At 37.7% G+C, this 25,381-nt stretch overlaps 1 protein-coding gene across 3 annotated transcripts in view; it reads left to right on the forward strand.

The window, feature by feature from the left end:
- The window catches only part of CCSER2 (coiled-coil serine rich protein 2), a 168,409-nt gene that overhangs the window by 9,833 nt on the left and 133,195 nt on the right, over positions 1-25,381 (forward strand). For all 3 annotated transcript variants that reach the window (XM_090278317.1, XM_090278318.1, XM_090278319.1), the window contains exons 2-3: positions 16,509-17,963; positions 21,344-21,540. In XM_090278317.1, the coding sequence (XP_090134443.1) occupies positions 16,547-17,963; positions 21,344-21,540 (1,614 nt within the window). In that variant the 5' untranslated portion in view covers positions 16,509-16,546. The remainder of the gene's footprint in view (positions 1-16,508; positions 17,964-21,343; positions 21,541-25,381) is intronic.

Raw genomic sequence — 25,381 nt, forward strand, 5'->3', positions numbered from 1 at the left:
CTATGCCAGGGATGGAACCCCCAACCTTTGGTGTTACAGGGAGACACTCCAAACAACTGAGCCACCCTGACAGGGCTAACTGCAGTAGCTTCTTAATCTTTACTGATCTTCCTCCAGATTTTCTTCCCTTAGCCACTAACTCGTGCTACCGACTTTGGATTTCTGAAACACAGATCTGATCAGGTTCTGTTGTTGCTTAAAAATCTGTGACCTCCTGTTTATGGAAGTTAGTTTGCCCTCTTTTTTTGCTTCTTGCCCACCTCCCTGTACCTGCTTTCTGCTTTAGGAGATCTGGAGTGCTCACTAGGGGGTTCTAATGCACATCTGATGTTGCTTACCACAGGACCACAGGATAATGGTCAAATTCTTTTATCAGTGTTCAGAAAGTCCTCCATGAGCTGTCTTCTGTCATGGTTTCATGAAGATGAGAAACTCTTTGACATCTCTGTGCTTTTGCACATACTATTCCTTTTTTCCAGAATACTATTCAACTTCTTAGATACCTTGTTAAATCGCTTCCTCTTTTAAAAGCTCAATATAGATGTACCCTTTTCTAGGAAAGCTTTTAGGCAATTTATCATGACTTCTCTACCTATATCCTCCATTATATTCTGTTCTCTGATTTCTGTTACCTGTGTTCCTATAATATTTTGCAGTTATTTCATTGTAGTAATTTTTATATTTTACTCTGCTCTTGTGTCTAGCTCCCCTTGCCCCAATAAAAACTTAAAATCACTCAAATTTTTGTTGAATGAGTGATGGAGTAAAGCAAATAATTATTCAACATTGACCTAGTTTTGATCGACCCATTTGTTTGGGCTTTTACATCAATCTAGTTTGTAAAAAATATACAAATGAACAACTCAGCATGTTTAAGACAGAGTCAGACCCCAAAGTGTCTTAGGAAATCAATATTTTATTAAATATTTGTTCTTATGAACAAATAATAAGATTTTTTGATTTCATTGTATGCATGTATTGCAAATCTATTTTAATCTAAATGTCTGAATATTTTCCTCTATGGTGTCATTTTTTTTCTTTCTTTGGCATTTCTATTTGGATATTGATCTTAGACACCCTCCACCCTAAACATATCTTAAATTAATTCCTTAAATTTGATCTTTACTTTTTCATTAGTGTTTTCTATATTACTGCTGTAAGTTACAATACTTAAGTTTCTCTGAGTATCTTTAAGTCTCGCTTCTATATCTTATCATTGTTAAGTTCTGTTGTAATTCAGAAACATTTTTCAGCCACTTCCAGGTGTTTCTGATTTGTTAGTACTGATGATGAAAGGCTGCATAAGAGGGTCCCGGTCCACAAATGATTATGATACAATGTGATGAATATAGTAATATAGTAATAGGGGAAAATTTGGGGCACCCTAGGAGCAGAGAATATCTCTTTCATGTACCCCTTAGTTCTTACTTGGTTACTGCCAGCCTCTTTTAGGTCCTCATTACTATGTTTAGATAATTTTAGGACTGTTTAATAGCTTGCTCTGCCTTAACTCACTTGACATTGTAGTTCATCGTGGATGCTGGTCAACAGAATAGTTGTCTGGAAAAAAAAAAAAAGCTACCTATCTTTCTTCTTCCTACTCACAGAATAAAGTCCAAAATAGAATAAAATCTGGAATGCAAAGCCTTTGGCCTAGACTTCCTTTCTTGTCTTCTGCTACGTGAACTTTCCATTCCAGCAAAACTCTTCTACGTACTGTTGTAAACACACTTCACATTTTACCTTTTTTGCCTTGTTTGAGCCATATCCCCCTTCCCCAAGAGTGTTTTTACTCTTGTTTCCTCTACTTACTGTAATTGTATTTGTCCTTGGACATAGTTCCTAATTGTTAAATCCATCGTGAACTTTTTATATGATCATGCCCATGTTTTTAATGCCTTCTCTTCCTTTGTCTTTATGACATTACTCTCTCCTATTTCTTTTTTTTACTATTCTTTCTTAGCTGTCTTTACTGACCACTATTCCTTAATGTTCATGTTTCCTGAAGTTTCAGGCTGACCTCTTTTTTTCCTTCATTCTGCCATGCTTTCTTATCCCCTTTCTGTGTTCATTTCCTCAGCCCATTTTTCTATTGAGTGCTTCTAGTCCTTAGGTTCGCTACTTAGAATGCCCATCTGTCTAGTAGAAAACTCAAAAATTAAAGCATCAGAAACTAAGTACATGATTTTCTACAGATGGCATGTATTCACCTCATTTTCCTATCTTGATTAATGATACTGCCAGTCACTCAATTGCCCAAATTATGAACCTGAGAATCATCTTGATTTCTATTCTCCTATCCCTTATGGCTTCCTCTCCATTCCCTTTACTGTTTCCTTGAGCCAGGCTCTAATATTCTGAGTAGACCATTGTAAAAAGCCCCTTTAAGGTGAGTCTTCTGCCTGGTCCTGTAGAGGAACTGGCACATTGGTTATATTATGTAGGAATGCCAAAGGCAAAGTAGTTTTGGGTCTGCCATCCTGGAATTGTGTTTGAACTATAGACTAATCTATGTTTATCCATTAAAGGTCAATTTCCTAAATATTTTTATTAGATGATGTTGTTAGGAATTAATTTATGCTTTTATAAGAAATTTGCTTAAGGATTAAGAATATGATTTGTAAGGATAAGAGAGAAAAAGTAAAAAAGATATTATGGAAATGAAGTCAGACTGGGATAAGTGCCAGAAATGATCTTATAAGACATTTTCTTAAGCTAGAAAAGAGATTGAAAGTTTGGAAGTCATACAGTACTTGGTGCTTGGTGTTCAAATACCAGTTAAGAGCAATTAACTATAGGAAGATCTTGAGACTGAATAGACAAAAATGAGAGCTTTAGTACTGGGAATTGTAAGCTAGTATATTTGAGTAGTACTTTGAAGAGATGCTATTAATTTCCAGTTAATACCCAGAAGAGACTCCTGACATCAGTATTGTATGTTCCTGGAAAATACTGGCCTAATGTGGTAATACTACAGATGTGGTAACATAATCACTGTATCTTTACATCATCTAATAGTTTCATAACCACAAGTCGTTTAGTATAGAATCATTCTTTATGAACCCAGATATAGTCATAGAAATGACCTTAGTTTTTCTTTTTTTTTTGCAAAGTAGATTTTAGAATTTGTCTTGTAACATTTTAAAAAGTACAAATTTGCAGAAGGAAGTACTTAAAATTTGAGCCCCTTATATTCTAAATGATTTAACACATTTTAAAATTGAATTTTACTGATTGTGACTGTTTTGCGAAAGTATTAAGTGTATTTACATTAGCTTTTGCTGTATTATTGGTCTTGATTTACTTTGAGATGAATTTTAGGTTTATGAGGCTGGCGCTGGATTCTCACTTGGAACTTAGCTTGAAAGATCTGTTCGAACATTCTGTATTATAACATTTTGAAGTTGAGGGTGGATTGTGTGTATCATTATGGCTTATATTGTTCTGCCTAGGAACTCCCCTGTGGAGGAGGTGAAAAAGAAAGGAAAAAGCTTCAGAGAGTTTCCAAGGTGGACCAGGCTGGGTGAAGTAGCATTTTGAGCCGAGGGAGTGGCATATGCTCTGATAAGGAGTCTTTAAAGATCGTAATGAGATCATGAATGGAAGGCATGGTTTGTTGTGTAGTGGTGGGAGAGAGTAGCTGCCAAGGAATACCAGAGGCAGATTTTGAAGGAATTTGTAATCTTAGCTGTACTCACTGACTATCCTTCAGTGGGCAGTCTCTGATTTTTACAAGTTTCAATTTCCTTAAATCTGCAAAACAAGAATAATAACAATATCTACACTGTAGCATTGTTGTGAGATTTAAATGATATAATCTAGGTACCTGACACACAAGTGCCCAATAGGTATCAGCTGCTGCTATTAGTACTATTTTATGGTATTTATTTGGAGAACCACTGAAGGATTTTAAATTGAAGAGTGCCATGATCAGATTTATAATTTTGAATATTAACTCAGGGAAAAGTGTAAAGGATAGATTGAAGGGGAAGAAAGTGAAGGTAGGGACTTTAGGACACATGTTAGAATACTGGCTAGAGATGGTCAGATTCTAGATTGAGAAACGAGGTAGTGTTGGAGAAGAATTTTAGAATTATTACAAATTGACCTGGGTACTGTATTTCCTGAGTTGGGAAGATCTAAAGAGAACTAGGAAGACATACAGCAAGGATGTAGACAGAGTGTTACTGAATACCAAGTTGGGGTCTTGCTGCCAGCTGCTCGATGCCCTCCTCTAGGCAAAATTCCAGAGGCAAAGGTTTGGAGATAAAGGAAAGGAGTCTATTCAAAAGCAGTCACAAGCCTATCAAATCACAACTTTAATAACTTAAACCTATCAAGTTAGGCTAAACTCTAATACCTGGATTATCCTGTCTTTTCCTCTGTTAGTTTTTATAGGGTTAGGTTACAAATTAAAACAACATAATACACGATTTTAGAAGAGTCTTCTGTCTCAGAGCCTGTTCTCTCTAAAACACCCAAAGAATAAACCTGCCACCCTCTGGCAGGCCAGCCCAATCCTAGGCTGTGCCCAGAGTTCCTTCCCATACAAAATACCATCTGTTGGAAAATGGAGGAAGCTGCAGCACCATCATCCAGGCATCATCAAGGAAGAGAGAGAGCCTGAGAGCCAGAGCTGGCCGGTCCAGGAGCCAGAGAGCCCGAGCCCAAGCCCAAACCTGAACCTGAGCCTGAGAGGGAGCCAACTCAAGAGCCAGAAAAGCTCATGAGTCAAAGAATCAGCCCTCTCTTTATTTCTGTTGACTCTGGAGGCATTCAGCTCAGCAGATCCCATCCTAGGCTTCTTTCCATTGCCTTGGCAAACTCCTCCTACAGCTCCTCCTACTCCTCCCCAGTGATCTTAATCAGATCTCTCTGTATCAAGAGTACCCAGCTGAATAGGATACCTGTACATGGTACTCTCCTATTCATAATAGGAGAGGTGCTGAAGAGGGTGATCAGAGGCACATAATCAGTATTGGCAAGGATCTAATGGCCGAGTTGGGCTGCCTACTGTTCTGATGTGGCTGCAGCATTTGGGTAACTCTAGATGGGTATAGAGCAGTAACTTTGGGCAGCACACAGAGATAATGTGCCAACTATCAGGAAGCTCTTATGAGTGCAGGTAAGGAACAATCATAAACCACAAGTAGATTTTTACTAATCAATCTAGGCAAGAAACAGAGGAGAAGCTAGTTCCTAAGGGACTAGAAGGACAAACCGATAGTGTTGCATTATTATATTTGGATTTGAATCTCTGGGTTCTGCTGTTTCTAGTGTCAGAAGAGGATTGGGTCCTAGGGAATCACCTAAGTTTTGTTAATTTTACAAGCTCTTCAGTATTTTTTAGGCATTTGGTATTCTAACATTTGATAGAAGAATGTTTTGAAATGTTACCATCTAGTCATTTAGGGCAAAGATGCATTTCTATTTTATAGTTTTGTTTTTGGAATACTTTATGTATGTTCTTATTTAATCACATTCTCTTTGGCAGGTTTAATCGTAGCATCGAAAAAACCCAGTAAAATGATTAGTTTTTAACTGATTTACTAAGTTGAATATTTTTACCTCATTACATAATTTTACTTATTGAGTGTTTGAAAATAGAGAACAGAGTTCTGTTTAGAATATTATGATGTATATTTTCTTGTCACGGAAGTGTTCCCTTCATTGTACTGACTAGTTGTTATGATAGATTACATATAAATGTACTTTGATTTTAAGGTTTGGTTGATACTCTGGCCTCAACCCAAGATACCTTTTTACTTTTTTTCAATTATATTTTATAAAATTACAATTTTTTGTGTCATTGAGGTAAACGCAGTTTTGAGATTTTGCATAGTGTTATTGGCACTTTTAGTTCTTCATAATCAACTCCTAGATGTTTTGCCTCCTTTGTTCTGGAATTAGAGTAAGACTTTTGTACTTTGTCCAAGATATAAAAAAACAACAACAACAGAAAACACCTTTTAGTAAAACTGCAGTCATAACCTATTTACCAGTATATGTTTCAGTAACTTTTATTTCTTCATTTATTCATTTTTGTCCTTGCTACATGTTACGATAGTATTAAGAATTAAAAAACCCCAAATATCTTGTGGTCCTTGTTCTCAGGGAGTTCCCAATCTAGTAGAGAAAGTAGAATACATATAGATGTGATTTTAAAAATAAAATAATAAGATAATTGCTATACCCAGAGAGATATGGGAGCACATAGGAAGAGCACTTAATTCATGAAGATGTCACATGAGCTTGCTAATTCTATAGTTAGATTTATTGTTATATATTATGTGATAAGAGAAAATACAAAGCCATAAAGCTGCCATCTAGCAGCCTGATATAGATGAGGACATAGTACATTCTGGGGAGCAGAGATACAGACATCGTTCTTCATATGAGATTGCAGATTGCAAAAGCCTGTTGTTATAGTCCTCACCTCTTGTCATGATGTCTATTTATAGAGCGGTTATATGTGCTTCTTGTCTCCCTGATGGGGACACTACTATGGCTAATGGAAAAGACAAGATGGTTGGCTGAGGGAAGTACATATGAGATGAGTTGAAAAAATTGGGGTTATTTAGCATGAGTAAGAGAAGTCTAGGACAGACTGCTTTTTTTATTTGGAAATAATTTCATACTTTTAGAAACATTGCAAGAATAAGAATAGCACAAAGAATATCCAAATAGTCTTTATCCATTCACCTGTTGTTAATATTTTATGCCATTTGGTTATTATTTTCTCTCACATTTAAACATATATGTGCATATACAAATATCTGTATATGTATTTATGGTTTCTCTGTCACACACACACACCAAGCATTTGAGAGTAAGTTGCATACATCATGATAGTTTACTCCTAAATAAATACTTCCATATGTATTTCTTAAGAATAAGGCTTTAAAAAAAATGTAACTTCTATACAGTTATAGACTTGACTAAATTTAACACTGATACAGTAATTTAATCTACCATTTGTATTTCAGTTTTTTTCAGTTGACTAAGTTTCCTTTAAAGCATTTGCCCCTTTCCACAGACTGCTTTTTAAAGAGCAGAGAAACAATTATGAGAGATTTAGGTGGAATTTTATATTAAAGAAAATCATGGAGACTTAAAGTTGGAATCTCCTTGTACTCCTTATCTTTCCCCCAGTCTTTCCATTCCAGAAAATGGCAGCATCATTTGATTAGTTATTCAGGCCCAAAACCTGAGAGTCAGTCTTGATTTCTGTCTTTCCCTTTTCTCTGATCCTTTGCATTTAACTCATCATCAAGTTCTATACCTCCTATCTCCCCCACCATCTTAAACTCTTCTATTCCTTTCTGTCCATCTACTTCAAGCTACTTTAGTCCACCATCATTTCTCATCTAGGTGGGACTCCTACTTAGCTTCTTAACTGATTTCCCTGCCACCATGTTTCTTTCTTTTAATTCATTCTCTGTGTGCCAGTGAGGAGGGTCTTTTAGAAATGAAAATCAGATCATGTTACTCTCCTGCTTATAACCTTCAATGGCTTTTCATTGTGCCAGAGTGCTCACTGCATAGTTAGCTCCTCTTCTTTTAGGTTCCAACTTAAATATGCCCCCTCTGAGAAGCCTTCCTTGATGCTCTGTGTAATGTGTTCTATAGCATTTCATTGATTTCCTTCACAGGACTTATGATTTGTTGTTATTTGTTTACTTGTGTGTGTGTGTTTTTTTTTTTTTTTTCTTTTGTCTTCTACACTAGACTATAATTGCAAAAACCATAGGGGCCAAGCCTGTTCTGTCAACTTTTGTATACTGAGCACCTAGCACATTGCTAGTGTCATAGCAAGTGATTATTAAATGTTTGTATACACTTCACCCAGTGTAAGAATCTTCACTATCTCTGGCAAGTGATTATTCAGCTTGTTTTGAATGCTTTCAGAGATGGACAACTTAGTGTTTTATGTGGTAGCCCATTACCTTGTTTAGTAATTCTGTTAGTTTGAGAGGTTTTTTTTTTTTTCTTTTGGGCTGTAAACTGCTGTTCTGTTTTTTTCCATCCACTGATCCTAGTTCTGCCCCTCTTTGACACCTTAAACTATTTGAAAGCAACAATGATATGTTCTCTTGGTTTTGTAAATGCTTTACTTTTCATCATGTGACATGGTTCTTTATCCTTACCCCTCTGTATATATCCATTTTGTCAAGGTAACTCTTAAAGTGATATATTGAAGGATAAAGATGTGCATAACATTTGTTCCAGTAATTTATGGTTAAATAACTTATGAAGAATATTAGTTCAGTGTATTACATTGTAGCCATTAACGTAATAAATATAATGATAGAATGTGAGAAATATTTATAAAATGATATTTAAAAAGTAGAACATTAAATTGTATGTAAATCGTTATTATAGTAAAGTGGGTATGTAGATGTGATTCAGGAGAAAGTTGTGTTAGGGTGGTAGAATTATAAGATTTTAAATGAAGAGTATTTTATAGTTAGTTTAATAAGAAAGGAGAAAATGTAAAGCTCAGAGCTATTAATGTCATTCCATCTGGGTGAGACTTCAGTAGACTACATTAACTCCTATAGTTGAGATACTGTATTTCTTTTCTGTAGTCTAAGATTGCCTGTTTTGTGGCCTTATCACAACGTTAACCCATTTGACTTCTCAACTAAAATTGCTAAAGTGAAACTAGGGCACAAAATTTGTTTCCTCGAGATTTAAAAGCATTTTAATTTTTTTTTGTAGTGACATATCAAATTGGTGGCTTAGGAACTTGAGATAGACTGAATGACTGAGGGATTGTTCAGGGCATTCTTGACTGTCTTAAATTATTTCTTGATGGTACCAAAACCTCAGACTGCTAGTATATATTTTTTAAGTATATTTTATCGATTATGCTATTACAATTGTCCCAATTTTTTTCCCCTTTGCCTGCCTCCACTTGGTATGCCCTTTCCCTCTAGAATTCCCCTCCTGCCTTAGTTCATGTCCATGGATCGTGCATTTAAGTTCTTTGGCTTCTCCATTTCCTTTACTAATCTTAACATTCCCCTCTCTATTTTGTACCTACCAATTATGCTTCTTAATCCCTGTACCTTTTCTCCCATTCTCTCCCTTCCCCCTCCCAGCTGATAATCCTCCATATGATCTCCCTATCTATGATTCTGTTCCTGTTCTAGTCCTTTGCTTAGTTTTTGTTTTTTAGATTCAGTTGTTGATAGTTGTGAGTTTGTTGTCCTTTTAATGTTCAGATGCTGCTTGTTTAGGGTTTGTGAACCTTTGAGAGATTTTTAGAAAATCTGAAGCATGAACCAAGATTGGCTGTTTGTATGTAAAAGCCACTTGTGGGTGGACCCACAATTTGGGTGTGGCAAGGTCTCAAGGAATCACCAGGGTAGGGCAAACAGTGTTAGCCAGGTTGATGGAGACTCTGATATGGTGCCTTCCTGGGTCTGTTGTGGGAGAGCTCAGCAAGGAAGCAATGGCCTGTGCCAGCACTTCTGTCTGGGAGAAAGCTGCTCCTCTTGTTGTTGCCCTGAAGCCAGACATTTCAGTTTGTCTCTGTATGTCCAGGGGCCTTGAGAGCTGCTGTCTCAATGCTAGAGCTCAGTGCAAGTGAGTCTGAGAAAGTCTGTGTATGGGTGCTTTAAGAGGGATTCTATATGTCTCCTGTCTCTCTCAGCCACAATCCCTGCTGGTTTTCACAGCCAGAAGTTATGGGTACTTCTCTTCCCGACAATGAAACCCTGAGTTAGGTGGTCTGGTGTGGAGCTGGGTTCCCTCAGTCCTCGGTGGGGGACCTCCACAGCTGAGATATTCCATCTGATTTTTAATATTAAGATATTTTAAGATTTTATTTTATTTTTAGAGAGGGGGAAGAAAGGGAGAAACAGAGGGAGAGAAACATTGATGTGAGAGAAACATTGATCTCTTGCCTCTTGTACATGCTCCAACCAGGGACCGGGCCAACCACCCTGGCATGTACCCTGACCAGGAATTGAACCAGTGATCTTTCACTTTACAGGATGACGCTCAACCAACTGAACCATGCTGGTTAGAACTCCTCCAATTTTCAGCTGACACCCATGAGTGTGAGACCAGCAGATTTCACATCCCTGCCCCTCCTACCACTCTTGATATGTCTTCTTTGTATCCTTAGTTACAGTACTTCTGTTCAGCTAGATTTCAGGTGGTCTGAATGTTGATTGCTCTCTAGTTTAGCTGTAGTTTTGATATGGTTGTGGGAGTATATGAGTATCACATTTTCCTTCTCCACCATCTTGACCTAGCTTAGATTTAAGACCATAGTCCAAGGTGAGTGATATTTATGTTGTAATTATTTGTGTATTTAAAAATCAGTAGAGGGAAATGTTTAATTGTATAAAAGCTGCAGCATTCCTTCATCTGGGTAGTGGTCCTTGTGCCCTGGGCAGTGGTTTTTGTGCCCTGGGTGGTGGTCATCTCACTCAGGTACCATCTTGATTGCCTGCTGTCCTCCTGAGGCACAAAGGTGGAACTGCTTATGGTCTCCTGGAGTCAAGGTGGGTCATACCTCTGCTTCCTGAAACAATAGCTTTTACATACATTTATTACTAAGCTTATTAGTTACCTGAAACTAACATTTTCCAGCATTTGAGTCCCCCATCATGTGGACCACTACAAACTCCTCCCCAAAGGAAAAATAATGAGGACTGATTGAGCAAGAACAACGCTGGATTTTGACCCTTAAGAGCCAAGGAGGGAAGGGGACCCTGTAAGCCAGCGGTTCTCAACCTGTGGGTTGTGACCCCTTTGGGGGGGTCGAACAACCCTTTCACAGGGGTCGCCTAAGACGATTAGAAAACACATATATAATTACATATTGTGATTAATCACTGTGCTTTAATTATGTTCAATTTGTAATAATGAAAATATATCCTGCATGTCAGATATTTACATTATGATTCATAACAGTAGAAAAATTACAGTTATGAAGTAGCAATGAAAATAGTTTCATGGTTGGGGGTCACCACAACATGAGGAATTGTATTAAAGGGTCGTGACATTAGGAAGGTTGAGAACCACTGCATAAGCAGTAAGGCCCCTCCAGCTCTCTCTCCTGTTCTGTACTCCAGACATAACTCCAAGGCTGGGAAGATGACAGGCAAAAAAAAAAAAAAAAAAAAAATCAATAAATATTCTTGATAGGAAATAGTGCATTCAGGCTCTTGTCTTTTTATTTTTTTTCAGTTGGTAGCACCCCAGATACTTTGGAGTAACAGTGTGTCTTTCTTGAGGGCTTATCTTGTGACTCTAAGCTATGAATACTTAAGATGTTTTTAGGGGATAATATAAATTATCTTCATTTTAGACAGTAAAATAGAGGCATAGAGAAGTGATAGAATAGAATGTTCAGTCCTCAGTGTACTTGTGACAGTAACAGAAATGTCCTTTCCATCTTACAGACTGGCTCACCAGAGGACAGAATCTTTAGACTGAAGTTATTTACAAAATGACCCTTATATCTAATATCATTTCCAGTTTCCTTATGGTTATACTGAAAGTGTTTATACGTGTGGGAGTGTGTTCTGTGGTAAAGGCCATTATAAAAAATGGAGATGGCAATCACCTGGCATGGTTATTGGCACTGTTCTCTTTTCTGCTTGTGGCACATATTGCTGTTTGATCATAGTACTTTATAATAGAGTCTGCACTTGACTTCAGAATCTTTTTCTACATATTACTCAAGATAGCTACTACCAGTTAATCACAGGTGCACAAAGCAAAGTTATTTTTCAGCCTTGACTTACTATTTATTAAATTCATTTGCACTAAGAGATTATAAATTTACTTAAACATTGAGATTCTATTAAGTTTGTGGTCCTATAGCAGACCCCAATTATATGGGACTCAGTTTATGCTCTCAACAGTTTTACTTTATAATGGGTTAAGTAGACATGCATACAATTATAATACAGACTTGGCTATATTATTTTTTTAAGTATAATTTATTGATTATGTTATTACAGTTGTCCCAATTTTTTTTCTCTTTGCTCTCCTCTGCCCAGTACTCCCACTCCCTCCAACAATCCCACCCCCCTTAGTTCATGTCCATGGGTCATGCATATAAGTTCTTTGGCTTCACCCTTTCCTGCATTATTCTTAACTTCTCCCTGTCTATTTTGTACCAACCAATTATGCTTCTTAATCCCAGCACATTTTCCCCATTTCTCCCCCTTCCTCCTCCCAGCTGATAATCCTGCAAATGATCCCCCTACCTATGATTCTGTTCCTCTTCTGGTTTGCTTAATTGGATTTTGTTTTTATTTTTTAGATTCATTTGTTGATAGTTGTGTGTTTGTTGTGATTTTAATGTTCATAGTTTTGATCTTCTTTTTCTTATATAATTCCCTTTAACATTCCATATAATAATGGCTTGGTGTTGATGAACTCCTTTAGCTTTACCTTGTCTGGGAAGCACTTTATTGGCCCTTCCATTCTAAATGATAGCTTTGCTGGATAGAGTAGTCTTGCTTGCAGGTCCTTGCTTTTCATCACATTGAATACTTTTCCCCAGTCCCTTCTTGCCTACAAAGTGTTTTTTGAGAAATCAGCTGATAGTCTTACAGGCACCCCTTTGTAGGTAACTCTCTGCTTTTCTCTTGTTGCTTTTAAGATTCTCTCTTTATCTTTAACCTTTGGTATTTTAATTATGATGTGTCTTGGTGTGGTCCTCTTTGAGTCTAGCTTGCCTGGAACTCTCTGTGCTTCCTGGACCTGTATGTCTTTCCTTCACCAAATTTGGGAAGTTTTCCTTCATTATCTTTTCACATAAGCTTTAATTTCTTGCCCTTCCTCCTCTCCCCCTGGTACCCCCGTGGTTTGGATGTTGGCATGTTCAGAGTTGTCCCAGAGGTTCCCAAGTGTCTCCTCATTTTTTTCAATTCTTGTTTGCTCATTCTGTACTAGTTGACTGTTTTTTTCTTCCTTATGTTCCAAATCATTGATTTGAACCCCGGCTTCCTTCCCTTCACCATTGGTTTTGTGTGGATTTTCCTTCGTTTCATTTAGCATAGCCTTCACTTCTTCCCTTATGCATCTGCTATACTTAAGCATACCTGTTAAGCCTGTGAGCATGTAATCACCAGTGTTTTGAACTCTGCATCTGTAAGGATGGCTATCTCCTCATTGCTTAGTTTTCCCACTGTAACCTTGATCTGTTCCCTCTTTTTTGGCCATATTTCTCTGTTTCTTCATTTTGACAGGCTCCTGTGTTTGTTTGCCTCTGTGTCTTAGGTAGAGCTGTTGGCACCTGTTACATTGTAGGGGGCGGAGCCTTAGGTATTGTCAGTATGGGGTGACCCGTTCCACCACGTTGTGGTGCTGTATGTGGGGGAGGAGTTTGAGAGGGAACAATGCCGCCTGCTCAGCACTTGCCCCATTTCTAGGCACTTCTCCCACTTCTGTATGGGACTGGCGCATCTCTAGCTATTGCCCTGACTGTCGTTCCTAGAGTGGGTGGGTCTGCGGATTTCCTAGGACCTTGCAGGCCCTTTAAACAAGTGGATTCTATGAGAGACCAGCAGTTTCTTCCTTGCCCCAATGCCCACTGGTTTTCACAGTCAGAAGCAATTGAAGCTTTATTTTCCCCGGCGCTGGAAATGTGAACTGTGCGGTCTGGTCTGGTGCTGGGAGTGCTCCCCAGGTGTCCCTCCCTACTTTTTAAAATGTGTGACTGTGCTTTCCGCTGACCTGTTGCCACCGTGGTTGCTGCTGCCACCACACTGCCCCTTCTACCTGTTTGGATGAGTATTTCTTCTTTATATCTTTGTTTGTTGGACTTCTGTGCAGCTTGATTTCTGGAACGTCTGGTTGTCTCTAGTTCTCCGGTAGTTGTATTCCTTCTTAGTTGTGGAGGGAGATGCAGTGTGTATGTCTAGGCCTCCATCTTGTCAGGAAGTCCTGTCCATTGTTCTTTTTAATTGATTTCTTTAGCTCTATAAGTTTTCAATTTACATGTTTTGTCTTTTCACTGTTGAGCTTTTGTTTTATTAAATATATGCTCTTTGTTACACTTATTTTCCTCTTTATGTTTTTTTTCCAGACTGTGTTCTTTTTTTGTTTTTCATGCTATAGTCATTATTTCTTTCCCTCCTTCCTTTCTCCCCCTTGTTTATATGTAATGGAAATGCCGATCTGACTTCCTGCTGCTATGAAAGCCAATACTCGAGGGGCCGGTGATAATGTAAAGGAAAGTGGTTTATTTTCAAGTGCTTGCCACCTGAAAGATGGGGGACTCAGATCTCAAAGTGCATCTCCACTATCTCAATGGAAGCAGAGGTTTTTATCAGGAGGATGAGGGGAACAGAACAAGAGATGAAGGGAGGTGGTTGAAAAGTTCTGTGTACAGACTAGCATAGTCCATTCTGATATGGCAAGTGGTGGTCCGATGCCCATCATCTTGGTTTAGTCATCCTGCACTCACATCATCCTGACTTTACATCATCGTGGCTTCATGGTTGAAGGTCAGCAAATCTCCTGGAGCTGGGATGCCTGAAGGTCGGAGTCTGTATCTTTTGAAATTACTTCCTAGGATTCTTAGACAAACATCTACAAGCTATATCTATTAGTCAGAGTCAGCATTTAAAGAAACAATGTCAAAAGAATCCACTGTTACACATACAGTTGAGTAGCTGTTCCTTTTTATCTTGCTAGGTACAGGCTTAGATAGCTAGGTCAGACATTGTATTTGCCCTGATATAATATGAGTTAATACCCAAGCTTTTCTCACCTTAGCTATAACTCTGTTTCCTTCTTTTACTGCATACGCTGAATATACCTTATGTTGTTCTGTTTCCTCTTAAGTAGAAGGGTGTAAGATGGTGTTGGGGGAAGAACTTCTCGGGCCCCTCAGTCTCTTGCTGGCTCTCTCTCCTTCATGTCTCTTTAGAGTTTGTTAAGTGCCCTGTAGTGGCCTCACTCCATCCTGCTGAGGGTGTGGATATTTCTAGTAACTTCAGACCCTTCTCTCAATTCAGAATAGTACCTTGGATGTCCACAGGTTCTGGTGGCCACTCTGCCTCAGCTGAGGTTACAAAGCTTTGTGCTGAAGTTTTCCTGGACTTTTCTGGGGCATGCCTAATTGAATCATTCTATCCAAACTGGAGGATATTCATTAAAACTTTCAAGTTTTATGAATTCACCTTTTTCTTATTACTGCTTCCAGGAAGTGTAATCAGGCTAGGAGCCAGATCATACTGTACAGAACCTTTCTGACTACTTTTTAAAGTTTAGGGGTTCTTAGTTTCAACATTTTCTTGCTGGTGGGTTTTTTGTTAAAAAAATTATACACACACATGCACACCTACATGCACATACATACATATATATATATATATATATTTCCCTTTTTTTAATTATTGGGGACAGGCAGTTTGGTAACTCTGCTTCCCCCCAACGTCTTTACTTGAAAGTCTATATGACTTCTAAGTATTACTTTTGACATAATTAATAACACATAGGTACTCTAGAAATTCTCTAAATTCCTAAGGTCAGGGATGACTTGGAACCAATTTCTTCATTAAAAACTAACAAATTGAAGACAGTATCATAAGATATATAAGTTTAAGAACATCAGTGATCGTTAAGCATGTATTTCTCTTTTATTTGCATTTTGCTCTTATGTGTACTTTTGTAGAAATTTTATCTAATCTCAGTGAACATAAAGTTAGTGACCATATTATATTTTTCTTAATGTTAGGGCAAACGTTTTAATATTTCTGTCCATATTTTTAATCTGATCATATGACATGTTATAATTTATTGAACAGTTACTCAAATAAAGGACACTAATTATTTTTAGTTTTATGTTCTTATCTCTGCATTGAATCATTTTCTGTTGTCTTGTACTACCTTTAAAATAAATTAGAGAGGTTGAGACTAATGGACTAATCAGCTTTTATTAAATCATTATACTTTTTATTCTGGTGCTAACTGTAATATCTGTTTATATTACTGAATAAAAATTCTTTTGAGATTATTGCTTAAAATGACAGTTGATATCTCAGCTTTTAATGTCATCATACTTTTTGGTGCTATTATATTCTTTACCTACATCCTTCCCATGATTTGAATAATGAAAGTTTAAAAGTATACTCTGATTTTTATAAGAACATGTATGCTTATAAATAAATCAAAAATCACATGTTCATATTGTTAAAGAATATAATATTACCCAGAGTGAAAAAATAATTTGGATTAAAATTAAAACATATGCTATAGAAGTGGTTTTCTTTTAATACATTCTTTGGTAGTATAATTTTATTATTTCTGGATTTTGCTATCATTCATAGCCCAGGTATAAAAAAATGTTTATAAAAATGTTCTCTATTTTCTTGAACATGAAGTTATTTTAATCATTGCATTGAGTATTAATGAGTTCTGTAAGAATCATGAGTAGCTTTGGGGGCTTTGTTGCATTTAATTATATAAGACTATGCAATCAGATTATGTAATAATGTATAATCTGTATATATATATTTTTGTCTCCTCAGATTCTGTTAAATTTAAGAACAAATGTACCTTATAGCTCATGGAAGAAAAAACACAAATCAAGACTTTTTTGGGTTCCAAGTTGCCAAAGTATGGAACAAAGTCCGTAAGAAGTACACTGCAGCCACTGTCAAATGGGACATCTGTTAATTTATTGGGAACTTCCAAGAGTAGTAGTGTCAAAAGTTACATCAAAAATAATGGCTCTGAATGTCCATCTTCTCATTCATTTAATTGGAGACCAACAGCTAAATGCCAACTTAGTGCACAAAGTGCTGAAGAGTCTAATGATACTCGAAGTTCACATGATAGAGTAATTGATCCTGAAAAACATGCACCTGCTCAAGGAATGTTTGCTAAAAATGGGATAAAGGGAGGTTTGAAAAGTGTTTCTTTATTCACATCAAAGTTAGCAAAGCCATCCACTATGTTTGTACCATCTACAGAGGAGTTAAAACAAAAGTCTTTGTCTGGACCATCTAATTTGGGTAAATTCACCAAAGGCACATTATTAGGAAGGACTTCATATTCTTCAATCAGTACTCCAAAATCACAGTTGAATGGGTTTTATGGAAATCGATCATCTGGTAGCATACAAAGCCCTAGAACAAACTCCTGTGCTACCAGAAGCAGTTCTGGAGAAAGCTTAGCACAATCCCTAGACAATATTAAATCTGTGACTTGTGAAAAAATGGTAAGGTCACAGAGTTTTTCACATTCCATTCAGAATTCCTTCCTTCCACCTTCATCTATAACCAGGTCACATTCCTTCAATAGAGCTGCAGATCTTACTAAGCCTTATCAAAACCAACAGCTGCCCATTAGAGTGCCTCTGAGGTCAACTATGCTAACAAGAAATTCTCAGCAGTCAGAGGTACTCAATGGGAATGAACATTTTAGGTATGGATTTAATAGGCCTTATGCTGCTGGTGGAAAGAAGTTAGCTATACCAAATGGCCTAGGTGTAACTTCCACTTTGGGTTTTAGGATGGCTCATCCCCCTCTACTGAAATCTAGTCGATCTCCATTTTCTGGGACTATCACAGTTGATAGTAATAAAAATTCACCTGCTGGCACATGTGTAGAGGAAGATACTGCACTTTTGGCTAAGGACAGAGCTACCAACAAGGACCAAGAGCTAATTGAAAATGATAATTATAGATCAGAAAATGGCCAGACCATGAAGCATGAAGCTAAAATTAGATACCTGAGTGATGATGTGGATGAGATCTCCTTGTCTTCTTTGTCATCTTCTGATAAGAATGATTTAAGTGAAGACTTCAGTGATGATTTTATAGATATAGAAGACTCCAACAGAACGAGAATAACTCCAGAGGAAATTTCTCTCAAAGAAGAAAAGCATGAAAATGTACCACCAAAGGATATATTTGATTCTTCCAAGGAAAATGAAAAATCCTTTTGTAAAACTGATGAGTGGATAGCTATAAGTGTTTCTGGTAAATATTAATATCCTTACATTTATTTGCTTTCTCCTAGATAATATAATGAATTTACATTTAGGGTTACCTTCTGATTAATTCCATGGTACTATCTATTTCATGGAGGGATGAATCCAGATAAAATAATGCGCAACATTTTTCTTCCTTGTGATTTCGCTTGCTGTCCTGTATTTCACTTTAGAACATCAGTAAAAACATTCTTCTCCTAGAGTATCTTACATTTGCTCTTTTTTGACTGTCATATACAGACCTATCTCTACCTGCTTCAAAAACTATTTTTTCCCCTTCCCCCAAAGAGTGGTATGCAATTTTATTTCTTTATTTTTATTTTTTAAAATATATTTTATTGATTATGTTATTATAGTTGTCCTAATTTTTTCCACTTTGCCCCTCTCCACCCTGTACCCCTATTCCCTCAAGCAATCTCCCTCTTAGTTCATGTGCATGGGTCATGCATATAAATTCTTTGGCTAGTCCATTACCTATACTATTCTTAACACCCTTCATCTATTTTGTACCTACCAATTTGTGTATCTTAATCCCTGCACCTTTCACTCCTTTTTCCTCCTCTCCCCTGACCCTTCCCACCTGATTATCCTCCAAATGATCTCCATATCTATGATTATGTTCCTGTTCTGGTTGTTTGCTTAGTTTGTTATTTGGATTCAGTTATTGATAGTTGTGAATTTATTGCCATTTTAATGTTCATTGTTTTGATATTTTTCTTTTCCTTATATAATTCCCTTTAGCATTTCAATAATGATTTGGTGATGATGAACTCCTTTAGCTTTATCTTATCTGGGAAGCAATTTATCTGCCCTTCGATTCTAAATTATAGCTTTGCTGGATAGAGTAATCTAGGTTGTAGGTCCTTGCTTTTCATCACCTTGAATACTTCTTGCCAGTCGCTTCTAGCCTGCAAAGTTTTGAGAAATCAGCTGACAGTCTATGGGAACTCCCTTGTGGGTATCTCTTTGCTCCTCTCTTGCTGCTTTTTGATTTTCTTTTTATCTTGAACCTTTGGCATTTTAATTATGATGTGTCTTGGTGTGGTCCTCTTTGGGTCTAGCTTGTTTGGGACTCTGTGCTTCCTGGACTTGAATGTCTATTTCCTTCACCAAATTAAGGAAGTTTTCTTTCATTATTTTTTCAAATAAGCTTTCAATTTCTTGCTCTCCCTTTTCTCCTTCTGGCACCCCTATGATTTGGATATTGGTACGTTTAAAGAGGTCCCAGAGGTTCCTAAGCCTATCCTCATTAAAAAAAAAAAAAATTTTGTTTTCTTCCTTCTGTCCTGATTGAATGCTTTTTCCTTCCTTGTGTTCCAGATTGTTGATTTGATTCTCAGGTTCATCCCCTTCACTGTTGGTTCCCTGTAGATATTTTTTAAAATTTCATTTAATTCAGCCTTCATTTCTGCCTGAGTTTTTTTAGTGGCATTGAAGTACGCAGTGAGTTCTTGGAGCATCCTGATAACCAGTGTTTTGAACTATGCATGTGATAGCTTGCTTTATCTCCATTTTATTTCATTCTTTTTCTGGAATTTTGTTCTGTTTTTTCATTTGGGTCCTATTTCTTTGTCTCCTCATTTTGGCAGCCTCCCTGTGTTTGCTTCTGTGTATTAGGTAGAGCTGCTTTGACTCCATGCCTTAACATGCCTGTAAAGTTGTATGGTATGGAGCCTTAGGTAATCGCCAGGGTGCAGTAACCCATGTCACTGCTTTGTTGCTCTGTGTGTGGGAGGGCTTGCCAAGGGTACAGTGCTGCTGCCTGGCCTCTGGATTTTTGCCTGGGAGGAAGCTGTCTCCCCACTCATACCTCATTTTCTCCCCATATGCCATTGGTACCCTTCCAGCTGTTTCCCTGGTGCTGAATCCCAGAGTGGGTGGGTACATGAATCCTAAATTTGTTGCGGGCCCTTTAAGAGGATGCAGTTTCTTCCACCACCCCAACATTCACTGGTTTTTACAGCCAGAAATTATGAGGATTTATCTTTCTGGCGCTAGGACCTGGGCTGGATGGTTTGGAGTGGGGCTGGGATTCCTTGCTCCCAAGGTATCCATCCCGTGGATATGGAACTGCCATTCCCCTTTCTGAGCCTCTCCATGTCCCTGCCCCTCCTCCTAGTCTGGATCAATGTGGCTTCTTTAATTCCTTGGTTGTTGGACTTCCATACAATTTGATTTTCTGACAATTCTGGGTGGTATTTGTTTTGTAGTGTAGCTGTATTTTTTGCTAGTTGTGTGTGGAGTTAAGATGTGTTTATCTACGCCTCCATCTTGACTGGAAGTCTGGCATGCCATTTTAAACCATCTCTTTTCTTAGGGTAGTAGATCATTGCTATTTGTTAAAAGTAAAGCTATACCAAAGGGTAAATGAGCAGTTACGTCTAATCTAATGAATTTTCTTATCCTAAGAAATTTTAATTTTTTTAAAGGAAGACTTAGATATCTTGTAGCAAGCTTTATATTTAATACTTTCAGAGGAGCTTTATTTATTTATTTATTTTATAATTTATTTGTTTGTTTTGTTTATTTATTTTTAGAGAGAGGGGAAAGGAGAAAGAGAGGGAGAGAAACATCACTTTGTGGTTGCCTCTCACTTGCGCCCCCAACTGGGGACCTGACGTGCAACCGAGTCATGTGCCCTGACTGGGAATCGAACCAGCGACACTTGGCTCGCAGGCCGACGCTCAATCCACTGAGCCACAGCAGGCAAGGCTAGGAGCTTTATTTTTTTAATGAGGCAAGTGAGATAGCACATGTTAAACATTTCCTCTAATTCTTGGTTATCTTAGCACTAAATGCTGGAGAAGATGTATCCTTGTGCTCATATAGCCTGAAAGAAGAATAGACTGAAGGGATTGGGTTAAGGCATGTGGCCTGGTCAAGACACAAGGCCATACCTAGAGATGTCTATAACCCTTGACTCTGAGAGTGTTCTGGTTGGGAGTGATTGCCAGAACAACTTTTTTCCTTATAAGGAGGCAACTGCGAGGTTAAAATGATATACATAGAGGAAGGAGTTTCCTCGCCAGTGCTTAATTGTAAATATCTTAGGATATATTAAAGGAATATTAGGCTTTACTTACATTTCTAGAAATGTTGCAGAAGTGAAAGATAACTCAGTGATATTTTCTTTATATCTATTGGGAAATATTTCAGTAGGTTATTTTCAAGATTTTACCTTTGGATTTACTTATTGTTTAGAACTTAGAAAACGCTACAGGTTTTTACTAAATTTTTGCTATAATATATCAAGTTATTATTTTACAATATTTATAAAAATATAATTTAGATTTTTGGAACCTGAGACATAATTATATTTTTGCTAATTAATAACTCTTTCTCTCTTTCTTTTTAAAAAACCAATTGAAGACAGGAGTGAATGTACGAAACATAATTCTGGGAATAACTTGATTTCACCAGATACAGACTACAGAGCTGGTTCTTCATTTGAACTCTCTCCATCTGATAGCTCTGATGGAACATACATGTGGGATGAAGAGGGCTTGGAGCCCATTGGAAACGTCCACCCAGTTGGGAGCTATGAGTCCTCTGAAATGAACAGCATAGTATGTATGGAATTCTGTACCCTTTTGAAATGGTTTGTTTACCTTACTATAGAGAGACTTGTCATATTGATTGGATTATTTTTAAGTTAATGAATTAGCTCTCCTAGTTTGAGAATGGAAATTTATATCTATTAAGGGCCTAAAAAACACCTGATCTTAATACACAATAAAGCATACACTGGTGTCACATAACGTGGTTAAATATACTCTCATACACACATTTGTAAATACATACATATATACATAGAGACATTTGTATTCTTCTAAGCTAGGCTAATGGTTCTCAAAGTAGAGGGAAGGGCAGTGTCAAGAGACATTTTTGGTTGTCACATTGAGGAATGCTACTGGCAAATGGAGGGTAAGTACCAGGAATGCTGCTTAATGTCTTGTGATGCAAAGGACGGCACACTCAGCAAAGAAGTATCCAGCTACTATTGAGAAACCCTGGCCAAGGCTAGGCTTAGGTAACATTGTGTGCCTACTCTCAGGGGCTGAACACATTATTTTTTACTCTTACAAAGTTTATTGTAGGTATGAATAACTCTCTAGGGCATCTGTCTTAAGTGGTCTAAGCTGTTTTTACCTTGAGGCTTTACCATCTGCTTTTGAGACCCTGCCTTGCACTGTGGTAGAGGAAGAGTGTATGAGGGCCTCAAACATGCAACTACTAGCTTTAGCCTGCAGATGGCACATGGAACTTTGACACAAGGCCTTTTGACCCAAACTAATGTTATGTATTTGTTATGTACTAAACAATTTTCCCATGTGCTTGGAAGGCAAGGAAACCAAATATGGGTGAGTACTAGAAAACTTACCATGCATATTTATACATGTCTATTTTAAGAAACATTGCAAGTAGTGTATATGATATTCCATATGTTTAAAGGGTGCTTGATGTGTTTAAAGTGACTCATTGTACTTACTCAGCATATAAAATATGATTTTTCAGTAGGTGTATGGATAATTGGTAGGTTTTGTGGATATATTAAATTCTAAGTGGATTTGGGGCAATGTCATTTTTTTATACTTATATGAACCTGTAACTTGGAAAAAATAACCATTGTTATCAAAGGCTTATTAAGTTGCACAAACATAGAGAGATTACAGATATAATTCAGAGAGAGTATCTCTATCCTATTAGATAAAGGAAGTTAAGAAAAGATTACATTTTTGGGCCTTATGTGCTTTTTTTTTTAACTATTTTATTAATTATTGATTATGTTGTTATAGTAGTCCCAATTTTTTTTCCCTTCACTCCCCTCTGCCCAGTACCCCCACTTCCCTCCAGCAGTCTCACCCCTCTTAGTTCATGTCCATGAGTCATGCATATAAGTTCTTTGGCTTCACCCTTTTGTACATTACTCTTAACTTCCCCCTGTCTATTTTGTATATACCAATCATGCTTCTTAATCCCTGCACCATTTCCCTATTTCTCCCCCTTCCCCCTCTCAGCTGATAACCCTCCAAATGATTCCCTTACCTGTGATTCTGTTCCTATTCTGGTTTGCTTAGTTGGAATTTGTTTTTATTTTTAGATTCAGTTGTTGATGGTTGTGAGTTTGTTGTCATTTTATGTTCATAATTTTGATCTTCTTTTTCTTAAGTAAGTCCCTTTGACATTTCATATAATAATAGCTTAGTGGATAAACTCCTTAGCTTTTCCTTGTCTGGGAAGCTATTTATCTGCCCTTCCATTCTAAATGATAGCTTTGCTGGATAGAGTAATCTTGGTTGTAAGTCCTTGCTTTTCATCACCTTGAATACTTCTTGCCAGCCCCTTCTGGCCTGCAAAGTTTCTTTTGAGAAATCAGTTGATAGTCTTATAGGCACCCCTTTGTAGGTAACTCTCTGCTTTTCTCTTGCTGCTTTTAAGATTCTCTCTTTAGCTTTAACCTTTGGTATTTTAATAATGATGTGTCTTGGTGTGGTCCTCTTTGGGTCTAGTTTGTTTGGCACTCTCTGTGCTTCCTGGACTTGTATGTCTATTTCCTTCGCCAAATTTGGGGAGTTTTTCTTCATTATTTTTTCACATAAGCTTTCAATTTCTTGCTCTTCCTCTTCTCCTTCTGGCACCCCTATTATTTGGATATTGGCATATTTAAAACTGTCCAAGAGGTTCCTAACCCTCTCCTCATTTTTTTCAATTCTTGTTTCCTCGTTCTGTACTGGTTGACTGTTTTTTTCTTCCTTATATTCCAGATCATTGATTTGAACCCTGACTTCCTGCCTTTCACCATTGGTTTTGTGTGGATTTTCCTTTGTTTTGTTTTTTCCTTTATGCATTTGCTGTACTTAAGCATATCTGTCAAACCTGTGGGCATCTTTATCACCAGTGTTTTGAACTGTACATATGTTAGGTTGGCTATTTTATTGTTGCTTAGTTCTCCCACTGGAACCTCGATCTGTTCCCCCTTTTGGGCCATACGTCTCTTTCTCTGTCTCCTCATCTTGACAGGCTCCTGTGTTTGTTTGCCTCTGTGTCTTAAATAGAGCTGTAGCACCTATTATGTTGTAAGGGGCAGAGCCTTAGGTGTTCATCAGAAGAGGGCGACCTGTTGCACCACGTTGTGGCACTATATGTGGGGGGAGGGGTCTGAGAGGGAACAATGCTGCTTGCTCAGCACTTGCCCCTTTTCCAAGCACTTGTCCCACATCCGTATGGGACTGGCTCCTCTCTAGCTCTTTCCCTGGCCATGGTTCCCAGAGTGGGTTGGTCTGTGGATGTTCTAGGACCGTGGCGCCCTTTAAACAAGTGGACTCTGCTGAGAGCCTGGCAGTTCCTTCCTCTGCCCCAAGCCCCACTGGTTTTCTCAATCAGAAGCAATGAGGCTTTATATTCCCCAGTGCTGGAACCTTGAGCTGTGGGATCTGATCTGGTGCTGGGAGCGCTCCCCAGGTTCCCTCCTGACTTTTAAAAATATGTGATTGTGTTTTCTGCTGGCCTGCCGCTGCCGCCGCCACTGCCACCACCACACCGTGTTTCCTCTATCCCGGCTGCGCCCCTCCTACCTGTTTGGATGAGTATTTCCTCTTTATATCATTGGTGGACTTCCACTCAGCTCGATTTTCTGGAACTTATAGTAGTCTCTAGTTTTGTGGTAGTTGTATTCCTTCTTAGTTGTGGAGGGAGATGCAGCGTGTGTGTCTAGGCCTCCATCTTGGCCGGAAGTCCCCCTTATGTGCTTTCTTATTACTGGGACTTTTTAAAGTAAATGTGATTGAATTGGAAATGAGCATTGTGTCCAGCAGATGGCAGTATAATCCACTTAGTATATGACATTTCTCAGAAGGTTCACCATATTCAGTTCACTGTCCTTGTTAACTTAATGACGAAAGAGCTTGTAAGAGTTCACACAGCATCTGGATTGACCATTAGTCTTTAAGATCTTAAGTCTTCTGATCTAAAAGGGAGGAGGTTAGAAAAAGAATGAAGAAGATGGCAAAAGTTGAAAAGTATGTAAGATATATTGTGATAGTGTTTTCTTCTGAAACATGTTGTTTAACCTTTCACATTTAGAGCTGCAAAGCCATCTGGAAGTTATTCCTGTGCATGGTATGAGGTAGTGGTCAAGATTAAATTTTTTTTTTTAAAACTCATCTTTCTCTCTACTGCACAGTTATTTTTGTCATATATTTCTTGTCTTTTTTAGTTTATTGGTCTCTTTGCTTATCCTTATGCCATTGCTACACTTTTAATTACTGTAGCTTTAAAGTAAATATTGACATCTGGTAGTGTAAGTGCTTAACTTGCCTTTTCAATCTATTTAAATATTAAAATAAGCTTGTCAATTTTTTCAGAAAACCTGCAGGGGTTTTGGATGGGATTACATTGAATTTTTTA

This window comes from Furipterus horrens, unplaced genomic scaffold, assembly GCF_987537825.1.
Source record: "Furipterus horrens unplaced genomic scaffold, mFurHor1.1.pri manual_scaffold_5, whole genome shotgun sequence".
Lineage (NCBI taxonomy): Eukaryota > Metazoa > Chordata > Mammalia > Chiroptera > Furipteridae > Furipterus > Furipterus horrens.